The sequence below is a fragment of the Salvelinus fontinalis genome, chromosome 13 (genome assembly GCF_029448725.1).
Source record: "Salvelinus fontinalis isolate EN_2023a chromosome 13, ASM2944872v1, whole genome shotgun sequence".
NCBI lineage: Eukaryota > Metazoa > Chordata > Actinopteri > Salmoniformes > Salmonidae > Salvelinus > Salvelinus fontinalis.
Window position 1 is genome coordinate 4399287 of NC_074677.1, and position 16979 is coordinate 4416265.

The 16979-nt window shown below is 41.5% G+C and overlaps 1 protein-coding gene across 2 annotated transcripts in view; it reads left to right on the forward strand.

Moving 5' to 3' along the window:
• The window catches only part of LOC129867962 (ubiquitin domain-containing protein 2-like), a 64258-nt gene that overhangs the window by 20449 nt on the left and 26830 nt on the right, over window positions 1-16979 (forward strand). For both annotated transcript variants that reach the window (XR_008761696.1, XM_055941480.1), the window contains exon 2: window positions 16153-16389. Coding sequence is in view for 1 of the 2 variants with exons in the window: in XM_055941480.1 (XP_055797455.1) it covers window positions 16153-16389 (237 nt within the window). In the remaining variant the exon portion in view is untranslated. The remainder of the gene's footprint in view (window positions 1-16152; window positions 16390-16979) is intronic.

Here is a 16979-nt window from a genome sequence, read left to right on the forward strand (position 1 = left end):
AGCCAGGCGGCCCAAACTGTTGCATATACCCTGACTCTGCGTGCAATGAACGCAAGAGAAGTGACACAATTTCACCTGGTTAATATTGCCTGTTAACCTGGATTTCGTTTAGCTAAATATGCAGGTTTTAAAATATATACTTCTGTGTATTGATTTTAAGAAAGGCATTGATGTTTATGGTTAGGTACAGTCGTGCAACGATTGTGCTTTTTTCGCAAATGCGCTTTTGTTAAATCATTAGCTGTCTTTGTTAGGAATAAATAGTTTTCACACAGTTCGCAACGAGCCAGACGGCCCAAACTTTTGCATATACCCTGACTCTGTGTGCAATGAACGCAAGAGAAGTGACACAATTTCACCTGGTTAATATTGCCTGCTAACCTGGATTTCTTTTAGCTAAATATGCAGGTTTAAAAATATATACTTGTGTATTGATTTTAAGAAAGGCATTGATGTTTATGGTTAGGTACACGTTGGAGCAACGACAGTCCTGTTTCGCGAATGCGCACCGCATCGATTATATGCAACGCAGGACACGCTAGATAAACTAGTAATATCATCAACCATGTGTAGTTAACTAGTGATTATGATTGATTGATTGATCGTTTTTTATAAGATAAATTTAATGCTAACTAGCAACTTACCTTGGCTTCTTACTGCATTCGCGTAACAGGCAGGCTCCTCGTGAGGCAGGTGGTTAGAGCGTTGGACTAGTTAACCATAAGGTTGCAAGATTGAATCCCCGAGCTGACAAGGTAAAAAGTGGTATTATTTGAATCCCCGAGCTGACAAGGTAAAAAGTGGTATTATTATTACAGTGAATCACTGGCCACTCGGCCATCGTATATAATATATTTTATACCATCTATTGCGCATTGCCTATGCCACTCGGCCATCGCTCATCCATATACTTATATGTACATATTCTCAAATCAAATGTTATTGGTCACATACACATGGTTAGCGTATGTTAATGCGAGTGTAGTGAAATGCTTGTGCTTCTAGTTCCGACCGTGCAGTAATATCTAACAATATCTAACAAGTAATCTAACCTAACAATTTCACAACAACTCATTCACCCCTTTAGATTTGTGTGTATCAGGTAGTTGTTGGGGAATTGTTAGATTACTTGTTAGATATTACTGCACTGTCGGAACTAGAAGCACGAGCATTTCGCTACACTCACATTAACAGCTGCTAACCAGGTGTATGTGACCAATAAAATTTCATTTGAGCAGTGGATAGTTTGAAGGAGGTTGTTGTCATGTTACACTATCACCACTTGTTCTCTGTGTAATTATGGCCTAAATCAGGATGAAATCAGTTCTGTTTAGTACGCTGTTGAATTCAGGATGAAATCAGTTGTGTTTAGTACACTGTTGAATTCAGGATGAAATCAGTTGTGTTTAGTACACTGTTGAATTCAGGATGAAATCAGTTGTGTTTAGTACACTGTTGAATTCAGGATGAAATCAGTTGTGTTTAGGACGCTGTTGAATTCAGGATGAAATCAGTTGTGTTTAGTACACTGTTGAATTCAGGATGAAATCAGCTGTGTTTACTACACTGTTGAATTCAGGATGAAATCAATTGTGTTTAGGACACTGTTGAATTCAGGATGAAATCTGTTGTGTTTAGTACACTGTTGAATTCAGGATGAAATCAGTTGTGTTTAGTACACTGTTGAACAGGACTACACAGTACACTGACTGGTGAATGCTGTCGGCCACTCCTCCTCTGTAAATTACAGGAAGGGCTTCTCATTAAAACGAGGTAGACTTAAGGGGGCAGCTGTGTGTGTCTGTCAAAGCAAAGGTTTGCTATCTGCGTCACTGGTCTGCCTGTGGCAGGAAATGAAAATGGAAGATGGTGACGCAGATGAGGAAATGGCTCATTCATTGGACCTGCCTATAAACAGTGGGCTGCGTGGGGGGAGGCTCAGACTGGGTCAATCTAGATCAGGTGATACGCAGGCAAGGCCTCTGTCTGTCTGTTATTATTTCAACCTTTTACTGTCCTAGCATCAGTCAGTCACACTGCTTCCTCTCTCTCCCTCTCTCTCTGTATCTGTCAGCTAACTATCTCTCCTCTCTTTCTATCTCTCATTCTTAATTTCTCTCCTCTCTCTTCTCTCTCTCTCTGTATCTATGTCAGCTAACTATCTCTCCTCTCTTTCTATCTCTCATTCTTCATTTCTCTTCTCTCTCTTCTCTCTCTCTCTGTATCTATGTCAGCTAACTATCTCTCCTCTCTTTCTATCTCTCATTCTTCATTTCTCTAGTCTCTCTTCTCTCTCTCTGTATCTGTCAGCTAACTATCTCTCCTTTCTTTCTATCTCTCATTCTTTCTCTCTCTCTCTGTGTATCTGTCAGCTAACTATGTCTTTCTTTTCTCTCTTTCCATTTCTCATTCTGTCTTTCTTCTCTCTTCCTCTCTGTATAAACAGATAAATATTGGTTGTATTTACAAAGGTGTTTGTTCTTCACTGGTTGCCCTTTTCTTGTGGCAACAGGTCACACACCTTGCTGCTGTGATGTCACACTGCTGTATTTTGTCTAACAGCTAAGGGAGTTTTTCAATATTTGGTTTGTTTTCAAATTCTTTGTTGGTCTGTGAGATCTGAGGGAAATATGTGGCTGTAATAATTGTCAGGAGTCTCTCACTCTGTATAGACTGGTAGTTTCTGGGTCAGCTATGAGGAACGGGAAGAAAGGTGCACTGATTCATCGTCTATGACTGAATTATTGATGCATGTGGAGTGGCCTGACAACGTATGAGCTCTCTCCTCTCTTACTGTACACTGAGACTGTGTTCAGACTGACAGATACATTACCCCACCCACTTTAACCTATAAAACTGTGTTCAGACTGACAGATACATTACCCCACCCACTTTAACCTATAAAACTGTGTTCAGACTGACAGATACATTACCCCAACCAGCTCTTGTGCTGTCTGGCAGATTTTCCACTCTAAGGCTCTGTATGCTGTGTGCATGTGATAAATAAGATAAGGAATATACTGTACACACCAGCCAAGCAGTAAAATGTGGTTTCAAAAACATGACAAAAATAGACCTTATGGAACAGCGGGGACTGTGAAGCAACACAAACATAGGCACAGACACATGCACACACACACAGGATAACATACGCACTATACACACACGTACACATGGATTTTGTACTGTAGATACAGTGGGGCAAAAAAATAATTAATCAGCCACCAATTGTGCATGTTCTCCCACTTAAGATGAGAGAGGCCTGTAATTTTCATCATAGGTACACTTCAACTATGACAGACAAAATGAGAGAAAAAAAATCACGAAAATCACATTGTAGGATTTTTAATGATTTATTTGCAAATTATGGTGGAAAATAAGTATTTGGTTACCTACAAACAAGCAAGATTTCTGGCTCTCACAGACCTGTAACTTCTTCTTTAAGAGGCTCCTCTGTCCTCCACTCGTTACCTGTATTAATGGCACCTGTTTGAACTTGTTATCAGTATAAAAGACACCTGTCCACAACCTCAAACAGTCACACTCCAAACTCCACTATGGCCAAGACCAAAGAGCTGTCAAAGGACACCAGAAACAAAATTGTAGACCTGCACCAGGCTGGGAAGACTGAATCTGCAATAGGTAAGCAGCTTGGTTTGAAGAAATCAACTGTGGGAGCAATTATTAGGAAATGGAAGACATACAATACCACTGATAATCTCCCTCGATCTGGGGCTCCACGCAAGATCTCACCCCGTGGGGTCAAAATGATCACAAGAACGGTGAGCAAAAATCCCAGAACCACACGGGGGACCTACCATCAGTAACACACTACGCCGCCAGGGACTCAAATCCTGCAGTGCCAGACGTGTCCCCCTGCTTAAGCCAGTACATGTCCAGGCCCGTCTGAAGTTTGCTAGAGAGCATTTGGATGATCCAGAAGAAGATTGGGAGAATGTCATATGGTCAGATGAAAGCAAAATATAACTTTTTGTAAAAACTCAACTCGTCGTGTTTGGAGGACAAAGAATGCTGAGTTGCATCCAAAGTACACCATACCTACTGTGAAGCATGGGGGTGGAAACATCATGCTTTGGGGCTGTTTTTCTGCAAAGGGACCAGGACGACTGATCCGTGTAAAGGAAAGAATGAATGGGGCCATGTATCGTGAGATTTTGAGTGAAAACCTCCTTCCATCAGCAAGGGCATTGAAGATGAAACGTGGCTGGGTCTTTCAGCATGACAATGATCCCAAACACACCGCCCGGGCAACGAAGGAGTGGCTTCGTAAGAAGCATTTCAAGGTCCTGGAGTGGCCTAGCCAGTCTCCAGATCTCAACCCCATAGAAAATCTTTGGAGGGAGTTGAAAGTTGCCCAGCAACAGCCCCAAACCATCACTGCTCTAGAGGAGATCTGCATGGAGGAATGGGCCAAAATACCAGCAACAGTGTGTGAAAACCTTACAGAAAACGTTTGACCTCTGTCATTGCCAACAAAGGGTATATAACAAAGTATTGAGAAACTTTTGTTATTGACCAAATACTTATTTTCCACCATAATTTGCAAATAAATTCATTAAAAATCCTACAATGTGATTTTCTGGATTTTTTCCCCTCATTTTGTCTGTCATAGTTGAAGTGTACCTATGATGAAAATTACAGGCCTCTCTCATCTTTTTAAGTGGGAGAACTTGCACAATTGGTGGCTGACTAAATACTTTTTTGCCCCACTATGTGGTAGTGCTGGAGTAGGGGCCTGAGGGCACACAGTGTGTTGTGAAATCTATGAATGTATTGTAATGTTTTTAAAATTGTATAAACTGCCTTAATTTTGCTGGACCCCCGGAAGCTAATGGGGATCCATAATAAATACAAATGCAATTCTACTAAGTTATGCTAATTCACCTATAGCCCGATTTAGAATGACCAGTCAAGTGTATTTCCATCAATGAATAGGCTAAAAAGCATTACTTCGCAAAGTTTTTTTTATTTTTTCTCCTGGACAATTGGTCGGCAACAATTTTATTTATCAGCTTTTCTATTTTTTTTATCTAACAAAAGCCGTCTATTACCAGCTAACGGAAACCCTGTTACCCACCCCACTTTAACCCACCAAATTCCACTCCCCTAGTCACAACAAAGATTGGGTGTAACCATGAGTGTGTGTGTGACCACTAAACCTATGGAGACCGTTCTCCGTGTGGGAACACTATAAGTCCCCATTAATCGACTGACAGCAGCCGGGCGGCCTCTCTGCCAAGAAGCTGGGTATCCATGACAACGGTTGTGGAACACACCAGAAATACTTTAAGTAATTAGGAGATGGGGAAACTCATTGACCAATGACTGGAGGAACGTATAACGTACCACCCAGGAGACTGACGACCAATCAAGTTCACATTGTCATTAGAGAACGACCGATGTGGATGTTTTAGGGCTGATACCAGTTAAGGAGGCCAATGGCCGATATTTTCGACAGATATTCAATATCATTACATTTAAAAACAATTACGATAACATTTTCCAGACAGCCATGTATGCATTAATGCATCTATTTTTTAATCAAACAATAATTTTGACTTTGTTTTTACCAACCTAACTACATAACGGTGATAATTTTATTTGAATGGTAAATCTTTTGATAAACTGGGTAAATTAAGATGGCAAAGGCTTACTCACAATACAGGTGAATGCATATTCAATAGGAGTATTTGGGCTTGTTTTGGCTGACCAGTGTCTATGGTGCTACAGATGACAATCTGTATTCCTTCCATGTGGGACTTCTATTGGCCTACTGATCAACAACGTTTACATAGAAGCATCACTCCATGTCAAGCCGGTATGGAAGGACATCATATAGGCACTGCTTTTAGTTTGACTATAGAGGGTAGAGAAAAAAGATTTAACGACGATGCAAGTTCTGTCTGAATGACTTAAATCTGCCATAGTTTGAGAAGTGAAAATGCTTCTACAGCTTTCTTAGTCCATAAACATGGAGGAAGATTCTTAGCTAGCTAAACCTATTGCCAATCTTTATTTAGGCATTTTAAAACACTTCCTTCTTTCCCCTATTACGGCAATCATTTAATCCGACTGTCAGCTGTCAATTTACAGATACATTTGTGACTGGTCAGATCAGCATACCAGTAAATAGCTAACATTACACCAAAGAGGTTTAGAAACTGTGGTTCCCCCGCAAGTCAGATGGCTTGTTGCCGAAAATGGTGCATGTTCATAATAATAACCATTTAACGTCAACTAGCTATGTTGGCTATTAGCTCCTATCTGATATCTTGGCACCATGTTTATCTGGCCAGCTAGCTAGCATAGTAGCTAATATAGCTAGCTAACACCACAGATGAAGGGTTAGTTATCCGTAGTCTTTGCTAACGTGTCAGATAGCTATCTGCTTAGCTAGTTAGCTTGCTTATTGCATGCATAACTCAGCATTGTGCAGTGCTCATTAAAAAAAATAATTGATGACAATGATGTTGTTTCCACTTTGCTTCTTAATATAAATCCACTAGCGATCTATAATTACACTAATAGTATGTGTTTCTTAAATCAGCAAACATCTAGTTTGTTTTTCTTTGGAAGTTTTAGCTAAATCGTGTTAGCCACTAATGCTAATCGCTAGTGAGATGGTTAGCTAGCTAGCTAATAAATGTACTGAGTCAGAGCAAACGTAGCTAGCTGACACAGCCTGATACTAATGCTGGTGTAAGCCTAAATCAGCATGTTGTTTGTGCAACAGTATCTTCTAAATCAAAGAGGAATAGTCGAAGCATGAATATGTTGGCTACATGAAAAAAACATTTTAATGTAGGGTCCCCGAGGAAACACTGACCATCACTTTGGTTCCTATCCTGTCACAATAACTCTGGGATTTTCATTCGCTGTCATTTCAAACACTGTTTTCAAAGTGCCCACTATTATTTATAATAAACATTCTATTTCCATGATTCCAACAGTTCATCCAAGTGTTTTTATCTAAATCGCAAGTCAAAAAATAAGGCAAATATAGTGCAGCCCTACATGGCAGTGTGTGGAAATGATTTAAAATGAGTGCAGGAAATTGATGGAATTGAAGGAACATTTTTTAGTTGAATTGAACAATATAAAACAATCAGAATGGAGAAAGACCCATTGAAATAATTTTGAATATATGTGTTGCCACCCTAGGATCACTCACTACTCATATAGCACCCTAGGATCACTCACTACTCATAAAGCACCCTAGGATCACTCACCACTCATATAGCACCCTAGGATCACTCACTACTCATATAGCACCCTAGGATCACTCACTACTCATAAAGCACCCTGGGATCACTCACTACTCATAAAGCACCCTAGGATCACTCACTACTCATAAAGCACCCTAGGATCACTCACTACTCATAAAGCATCCTAGGATCACTCACTACTCATAAAGCACCCTAGGATCACTCACTACTCATAAAGCACCCTAGGATCACTCACTACTCATAAAGCACCCTAGGATCACTCGCTACTCATAAAGCACCCTAGGATCACTCGCTACTCATAAAGCACCCTGGGACCACTCACTACTCATAAAGCGCCTTAGGATCACTCACTACTCATAAAGCACCCTGGGATCACTACTCACTACTCATAAAGCACCCTAGGATCACTCGCTACTCATAAAGCACCCTAGGATCACTCACTACTCATAAAGCACCCTAGGATCACTCACTGCTCATAAAGCACCCTAGGATCACTCACTGCTCATAAAGCATCCTAGGATCACTCACTACTCATAAAGCACCCTAGGATCACTCACTACTCATAAAGCACCCTAGGATCACTCACTACTCATAAAGCATCCTAGGATCACTCACTACTCATAAAGCATCCTAGGATCATTCACTACTCATGAAGGAAATTTAGAGCTTTTATTATTCAAAAAACATAAAATACCATCAAATATTTTGGCCATATCGCCCAGCCCTAATCCCTTCTAGAAGTCAGGGTATGAGTCGGGAAACCTGCCTATTTTCCTCGAGTGTACGTAATGTCATGATTTCAAAGCTAAACAATATTATTAATGTCATTCATGCTAATTTGGGGTTTTGGAGCAAGCACCCAAATTACCCCTGTTGACTCCTTGAAGGAGTGTGCTCTTTGTGGAATTATACCCAGAATGCACCACGCGGCCCATTGACAACGGACGGGCAACACAATGGGTGTTAATAATAATCGAATGGAATTTCCCATCTCCTAATTTCTTAAAGTATTTCTCAACACATCTGCTGTGCTGTGAGAGAGACACATCTGCTGTGAGAGAGACACATCTGCTGTACTGTGAGAGAGACACATCTGCTCTGCTGTGAGAGAGACACATCTGCTCTGCTGTGAGAGAGACACATCTGCTGTGAGAGAGACACATCTGCTCTGCTGTGAGAGAGACACATCTGCTCTGCTGTGAGAGAGACACATCTGCTCTGCTGTGAGAGAGACACATCTGCTCTGCTGTGAGAGAGACACATCTGCTCTGCTGTGAGAGACACATCTGCTCTGCTGTGAGAGAGACACATCTGCTCTGCTGTGAGAGAGACACATCTGCTCTGCTGTGAGAGAGACACATCTGCTCTGCTGTGAGAGAGACACATCTGCTCTGCTGTGAGAGAGACACATCTGCTCTGCTGTGAGAGAGACACATCTGCTCTGCTGTGAGAGAGACACATCTGCTCTGCTGTGAGAGAGACACATCTGCTGTGAGAGAGATGGAACCCACAACATCAGCAGCACCACACTAGGATAGTCTCTCTCTTTCTCTCTCTCTCTCTTTCTCTCTCTCTCTTTCTCTCTCTCTCTTTCTCTCTCTCTCTCTCTCTCTCTCTCTCTCTCTCTCTCTCTCTCTCTCTCTCTCTCTCTCTCTCTCTCTCTCTCTTTCTCTCAATTCAATTCAATTTCAATTCAATTGACTTTATTGACATGGTAGGTTCGTTATTACTTACATTGTCAAAGTATACATATCGAAAAATAAAAATCAAATATATATGTATATATATACAAAATATATATATATTTATATATAAATAAATGGTGGGACCAACAGCAATAATAACAGTAGTAGTGGACATGGGATTACCATTAACAACAACTACAACAACAATATTAATCAGAACAACAATACATTAAATCAATGGTAGTAGACCAGTGTCAATATGACTTGAGAAGACATATGACCTGGTATGAAAGACAAAACAAAACTAAGCTAAATGGGAAATATTATCAATATTACTTTGCATTTTTCACTGGGTGTCCCTCAGGTTGTGGCAGGAGGACACATATTTGGCTGCCAAAACTGCACATTTTGGCTTTTCACCCAATAAATATTTGATTTTTTCTTCATCTTTTATAGTTTCAAATTCTTTGTATTGAGTTATAATTTTGGGAAAGAAATATGCTCTTAGGTCTGAGTATTTGTCACAGTGTAGTAGGAAATGCACCTCTGTCTCTACCTCTCCTCTGGAGCAGAGTGAGCACAGCCTGTCCTCTCTGGGCAGCCAGGTTTGTCTGTGACGACCGGTCTCTATAGCCAGACGGTGCTCACTGAGTCTGTACCTAGTCAATGTTTTCCTCAGTTTTCTATCAGTCACAGTGGTCAGATAGTCTGCCACCATGTACTGTCTGTTTAGAGCCAGATAGCATTGAAGTTTACTTTGATTTTTTGTGGTGTCTTTCCAATAGGTTATATATTTTTCTTTTTGTTTTGTGATGATTTGGTTGGGCCAGATTTTCTGAGGGCTGTCCCGAGGCTCTATGGGGTTGGTTTGGGTTGGTGAACTGAGCCTCAGAACCAGCTGGCTGAGGGGACTCTTCTCTGGTTTCATCTCTTGACATTGTAGAGCTGTGTGATGGAATGTTTTAGGGTCACTTGTTTTTAGATGGTTGTAAGATTTGATGGCTCTTTTTTCTATTCGAAAGAGGAGGGGGTATTGGCCCAATTCTGCCCTACATGCGTTATTTGGAGTTTTTCTTTGTACTTGCAATACAGTCTTGCAAAACTCTGCATGCAATATTTCAGTTGGATGTTTGTCCCATTTAGTGAATTCATTATTAGAGAGTGGACCCCATACTTCACTGCCATATAGAGCAATTGGTTCTATAACTGATTGAAAAATTTTGAGCCAGATTCTAATTGGAATTTCAATTTTGATGTTCCTTTTAATGGCATAGAATGCTCTTCTTGCTTTGTCTCTCAGCTCATTCACAGCCATGTGAAAGCTACCTCTGTTGCTCATATTTAGTCCTAGATATGTGTAGTTTTTGGTGTGTTCTAATAGAACTGTGTCCAAATAGAATTTATATTTGTCATCCTTATTTCCCGACCTTTTTTGGAATATCATTATATTTGTTTTTTTTTAGGTTAACGGTCAGAGCCCAGGTCTGACAGAACCTGTGAAGACGATCTAGGTGCTGCTGTAACCCCTCTTTAGTGGGAGACAGCAGCACCAGGTCATCTGCGTACAGCAGACACTTGATTTCAGTGTTGTGTAGGGTGATACCAGGTGCTGCCGATTCTTCTAATGTTTTTGCCAATTCATTAATGTAGATGTTAAATAATGTTGGACTTATTGGGTAGCCCTGTTTCACTCCCCGCCCCTGAGAGAAGAAGTCTGTTTGCTTGTTGCCAATTTTAACCGCACATTTGTTTTTTAGTGTACATTGATTTAATAAAATCATATGTTTTCCCTCCAATACCACTTTCTATTAGTTTATAAAAAAGACCTTCGTGCCAAATTGAATCAAATGCTTTCTTGAAATCTACAAAACACGAGTAGATTTTGCCTTTGTTTTGGTTAACTTGTTTATCAATTAGAGTGTGGAGGGTGTAAATGTGGTCTGTTGTACGATAATTTTTCAGAAATCCAATCTGGCTTCTGCTCAGGACGTTGTGTTTGTCAAGGAAATGATGTAGTCTGCTATTTATAATACTGCAGAGAATTTTCCCCAAGTTGCTGTTAACGCAAATTCCTCTGTAATTATTTGGGTCAAATTTGTCTCCATTTTTATAGATTGGTGTGATCAATCCCTGGTTCCAAATATCGGGGAAAATACCTGCAGTGAGGATAATGTTGAAGAGTTTGAGTATAGCCAATTTGAATTTGTGGTCTGTATATTTGATCATTTCATTTAAAATACCATCAGCACCACAGGCCTTTTTGGGTTGGAGATTGCATAGTTTTTCCAATAATTCTTCTTCTGTAATTGGGGTATCTACAGGATTCTGATAGTCTTTGACTGCTAATTCAAGGATTTGTAATTTTTCTTGTATATCTTTTTGTTCTGGGCTCTTTGTTATATTGCTGTAGAGGTTTGCAAAGTGATTTCTCCACATATCCCCATTTTGGATAGCCAATTCCTCATGATGAGGTTTGTTTAATTTATTCCAATTCTCCCAGAAGTGGTTTGATTCTATGGATTCCTCAATTCCATCCAGCTGATTTCTAATGTGCTGTTCCTTTTTTGTTCTTAGGGTGCGTTTGTATTGCTTCAGTGTTTCCCCATATTGAAGGCGTATATTTTTGTTGTCTGGTTCTCTGTGTTTTTGATTAGATATATTTCTCAATGACTTTCTTAGATTTTTGCAATCATTATCAAACCATTTTTCATTATCTGTTATTTCTGGTTTGCTCTTATGCTTCTTTAGATTAGCCAAGGAGGCTAATTTGTCAAATATAAAGTTTATGTTTCTAACGGCCAAATTTACACCTTCATTGCTGAAGGAGAATGTTAAGGCTAAAAAGTTGTCCAGGAGAGATTGTATTTTTTGGCTACTAATTGCTTTTTGGTAGATGTCTGTACTGTTTGCACTCCATCTATAGGCTTGTTTAGTACCATGTAATTTATTGGGCCGTGATGCTTCATGGTTGGGTTCTGCTCTTCTCAGATACACTGTGATTTTACTGTGGTCTGAGAGAGGTGTTAGTGGGCTGACTGTGAAGGCTCTGAGAGACTCTGGGTTTAGGTCGGTGAGGAAGTAGTCTACAGTGCTGCTGCCAAGGGATGAGCTGTAGGTGTACCTACCAAAAGAGTCTCCTCTCAGCCTGCCATTGACTATGTACAGACCCAGTGTTCGACAGAGCCTCAGGAGCTGTACTCCGTTTTTGTTTTTCACTTTGTCATAGTTGTTTCTGTGGGGGTATGTGGGGAGGGAAAGGTTATTGCTTCCTGGTAGGTGTTTATCCCCATGACTGTTAATAGTGTCTTGTTCTTCTGCTGTTCTAGCATTCAGGTCTCCACAGACCAGTACGTTGCCTTGGGCCTGAAAGTGACTAATCTCTCCCTCTAGAATAGAGAAGCTCTCTTCATTGAAGTAGGGTGACTCTGAGGGGGGAATGTATGTGGCACAGAGGAAGACGTTTTTATCTGTCAAGATAGCCTCCTTGTTGATTTTTAACCAGATAAAGAATTCTCCTGTTTTGATCAATTCGATTGAATTAATTAGTTCAGATTTATACCATATTAACATTCCCCCTGAGTCTCTGCCCTGTTTGATTCCTTTTAATTTAGTGGATGGTATGATTATCTCCCTATAACCTAGTGGACAGCCAGTGGAAACATCACCTCTGCACCATGTTTCCTGTAGTACTACAATATCAACATCATCAATTTCTTTCAGGAAGTCTGGGTTTCTGCTCTTTAGCCCAAAAGCAGAGGACTTCAATCCTTGTAAATTCCAACATGCAACGTAAAAAGACTTCATAACTTTTTTTTTTCTCTCTTTTCTTTACCTTTCAAAATGAGACAAACATTCACAATCCAAGAAGAACCATTAACAGGATTTTTCAATTAAAGTAAACTATTATTTTGCAAATGTGATTTGTTTATCATTTAAGATGATGACTCAAGAATTTGTGTCATGCTACTTGGGTGGGTGTAGTGTGAGGATGGTGGTGTTCTTGTGCTCATCTTACCATGACCCTCGGCCTATCACATGTGAGCATAGTAGACTCAGCATTTGTTTAATGTCACTCATTTGGTTGGTGGGGGCTGGGCCAGTTGCTCCTCTCACAGCCTGTGCGTAGCTCTGCCTGCTGGGCTGTGGCTCCTCCAGGTGTGGGTCTGCGGTGGGGAGGAGGGGGGTGGTAGGCCTCATCTGGGTGGCTCTGAAGCTGGGCTGGGGTGGTCTGTGCTGCGCTGGCTGTGGTGGGCATTGAGGTTGGTGGTGCTGTGGTCGTGGCTGGGGGGTCCAGGGTGCTGGTCCGGGGTGTTGTCTCGGTGATCTCGGCGGGGTGGAAATTGCTCCGCTGTTCCTGGGTGGACAGGTCGGGCTGCGGTTTAAAGCGACGTCCTTGAGAGTCTTGGCAAAGATGGGGACTGTCTCCCTGTACAGGTGAACATGGTCATAGAGACAGTCCAGATCGAGGGTGGGATGGTGGGCCAGGTGTACATTGGGTCGCAGGGCACAGTCCCGGGATAGGCTGGCGTTTATTCTTTGGATTGTGGCAGGGTGGAAGTCCCTCCTCTGTAGAAGGGTTGACACTATGATTCTTGAGTTGGGGAAGATTGCGGAGGCCTTCTCAATCACTCCCCGTAGTGAAGTCGCCACCCTCTCCTGCTGAGCATGCAGGTCGTTGCTTCCGGTATTTATAATTATGTGGCTTGGCGACCCGAGATGGGCCTTATCAAGCAGCTCCATGGCACTTTGCGTTGTTGGGCACCGCACCTTTCTCGTTTTGTGTCTAGGGAAAAGTTTCTTCTCCTGGACATACTTCCCATTTGAGTCCATTAACAGGACGATGCCAGCCAGTGTTTCTTCTGGACTGGGGGGGGGCAGAGTGGGGGCTGGTGGGTGTTGGAGCTGGGGTGTGGCTGGCCTGTGTCGGTGCCACTGTCTCTCTCTCTCTCTCTTTCTCTATCTCTCAAATTCAAATTCAAGCTGCTTTATTGGCATGAAAAACATTGTGTCAATATTGCCAAAGCAACAATGTATACAATATACATTGTAATAAAATTATAAACAATGACAAATAATAATATAGAATGGCAGTAAATAATAATACAAAATGAAATATAAAAATAGTAACAATAAAATGGTAACAGTCAATAATCGAATGTAATGTAATAAAAAAATGAAACTATAACTAACTTAAAACTAAATAACGGTCATCTTCACTATTACATCGGTACTACAACTACTATCATCATTACCACTACTACCACCACCACCATCATTAAACTGCTATCATTACCATTACCATCCATACCATTACTACTTGGAATGATAAACAACAATAATAATAGTAATAACAATAACAGTAATAACAATAATAGTAATAATATGTAAGTTACTGGTTATTATTCAGTGTCTCTCAGGCTATGGCAGGCAAATACATATTTGGCTGCAAGAGGAGCCATTGCTCCTTCGCCCATGAGTATTTTTTGTTTTTCCTCTGGGTTTAATAAGTTAAAATTTGTAATAAATGTAGACATTTCTGTGAATAATGAATCTCTTGGTGAGGAATATTTATCACAGTAAAGGAGAAAGTGCATCTCTGTTTCTATCTCCGCTGTTGTGCAGTGACCACATACACGCTCGCTTCTCTCTCTCTCGCTTTCTCTCTCTTTCTCCCTCTATCTCTCACACTTTCTCTCGCTTTCTCTCTCTTTTTCTCTCTTTCTCTCTCTCTCTCTCTTTCTCTCTCGCTCTCTTTCTCTCGCTCTCTCTCTCTCGCTCTCTTTCTCTCTCTCTCTCGCTCTCTTTCTCTCTCTCGCTCTCTTTCTCTCTTTCTCTCTCGCTCTCTTTCTCTCTTTCTCTCTCGCTCTCTTTCTCTCTCTCTTTCTCTCTCTCTCTCTCTCTCTCTCTCTCTCTCTCTCTTTCTTTCGCTCTTTCTCTCTTTCTCTCTCAGTCCCAGAACAGAGGTGGTGGATAATGGCAGCCAGATGCTTTCCCCAGTAAACCTCCTCTCCCCTTCCCACCACTCCTCCTCTCCTCCCCACTCCTCCTCTCCCCCTCCTCTCCCTCCCCTCCTCTCGCTCTCCTCTCTAAAACACAAGGCAAAATATACAATGGAGTTGCTTATCAAAGCGACATTGAGTGTTCCTGAGTGGCTTAGTTACAGTTTTGACTTAAATCTAGCAATGATCAGCAACTAACTTGACAGAGCTTGAAGAATTTAAAAAATAATAATGTGCAAATATTGTACAATCCAGGTGTGCAAAGCTCTTAGAGACTTACCCAGAAATACTCACACATCCCTTAGAGACTTACCCAGAAAAACTCACACAGCTCTTAGAGACTTACCCAGAAAAACTCACACAGCTCTTAGAGACTTACCCAGAAATACTCACACAGCTCTTAGAGACTTACCCAGAAATACTCACACATCCCTTAGAGACTTACCCAGAAATACTTCCACAGCTCTTAGAGACTTACCCAGAAAGACTCACACAGCTCTTAGAGACTTACCCAGAAATACACTTTGTCATTATGGGGTATTGTGTGTAGATGGGTGAGAGAATTTAATTTTTTTAATCAATTTTGAATTCAGGATGTAACGCATCAAAATGTGGAATTAAGTCAAGGGGTATGAATACTTTCTGAAGGCTCTGTAAATAGTCGTTTATTTAATTTTTTATAAACCATTAAATTGCACTTTAGCTGACCTCAATGGAATTTAAGCAGAATTTTGTCACAAGTGATCATTTGTAAATAGGGTTTAATTAGAATAACATTAGAGCACAGGAGGCTGCTGACTGGAGAACGGCTCAATAATGAATGGGAGCAGAGCAAATGGAATGGCATCAGACACCTGGAAACCATGTGTTTGTAATTGATACCATTCCACTGATTCCGATCCAGTCATTAGTACGGGACGCTTCTCCCCAATTAAGGTGCCACCAACCTCCTGTGCATTGCAGTGATGGCACAACGCCAACACATCACCCGGATAGTGGAATGCTTCACAGAGAGGACATGAACAGCTGTGATTTAAACTGAGAATGTTTTCAGAAGGTTATGTCCAATCATTACTCTTTAATTTGAACCATGTCTCTCTCCCTCTCTCTCTGTCTTTCTCTCTATCTTTATCTCTCTCGGTTTCTGTCTCTCTTTCTCTCTCGGTTTCTGTCTCTCTTTCTCTCTCGGGTTCTGTCTCTCTCTCTCTCTCTCTCTCTCAGTGGCTCTGGGGCGTAACCAGGCCTTGAAGAGAGAGAAGCCCAAATGGAAGAGTGACTATCCCATGACGGACGGCCAGCTGCGCAGTAAGCGGGATGAGTTCTGGGACACGGCGCCCGCCTTCGAGGGACGCAAGGAGATCTGGGACGCGCTCAAGGCCGCCGCCCAAGCCTTTGAGAGCAACGACCATGAATTGGCCCAGGCCATCATCGACGGGGCCAGCATAACACTGCCACACGGTACGACACACACCAGCTCCTCTATCATCTCTATGTCTCTATCTATCTTTTCTGTATGTCTGTTAGCCTGTAACATAACACTGCCATGAAGTGGCCCAGGCGGGGCCGCCGTAACGCTACCACACGATACGTAACACACTCCATAGACCCCTGACCTCTATAAGCCCTGCCCTCTATAAGCTCTATCTGTCCCCTCTGTCATAGTGTAACACTGCCACACGATAAGACACACAGACATCTCTCTATCTGTCCCCTCTCTGTCATAGTGTAACACTGACACACGATAAGACACACAGACATCTCTCTATCTGTCCCCTCTCTGTCATAGTGTAACACTGACACACGATAAGACACACAGACATCTCTCTATCTGTCCCCTCTCTGTCATAGTGTAACACTGACACACGATAAGACACATAGACATCTCTCTATCTGTCCCCTCTCTGTCATAGTGTAACACTGACACACGATAAGACACACAGACATCTCTATATCTGTCCCCTCTCTGTCATAGTGTAACACTGACACACGATAAGACACACAGACATCTCTCTCTTTAGTGTGACTAACAACGTCACACCTAGACCTTT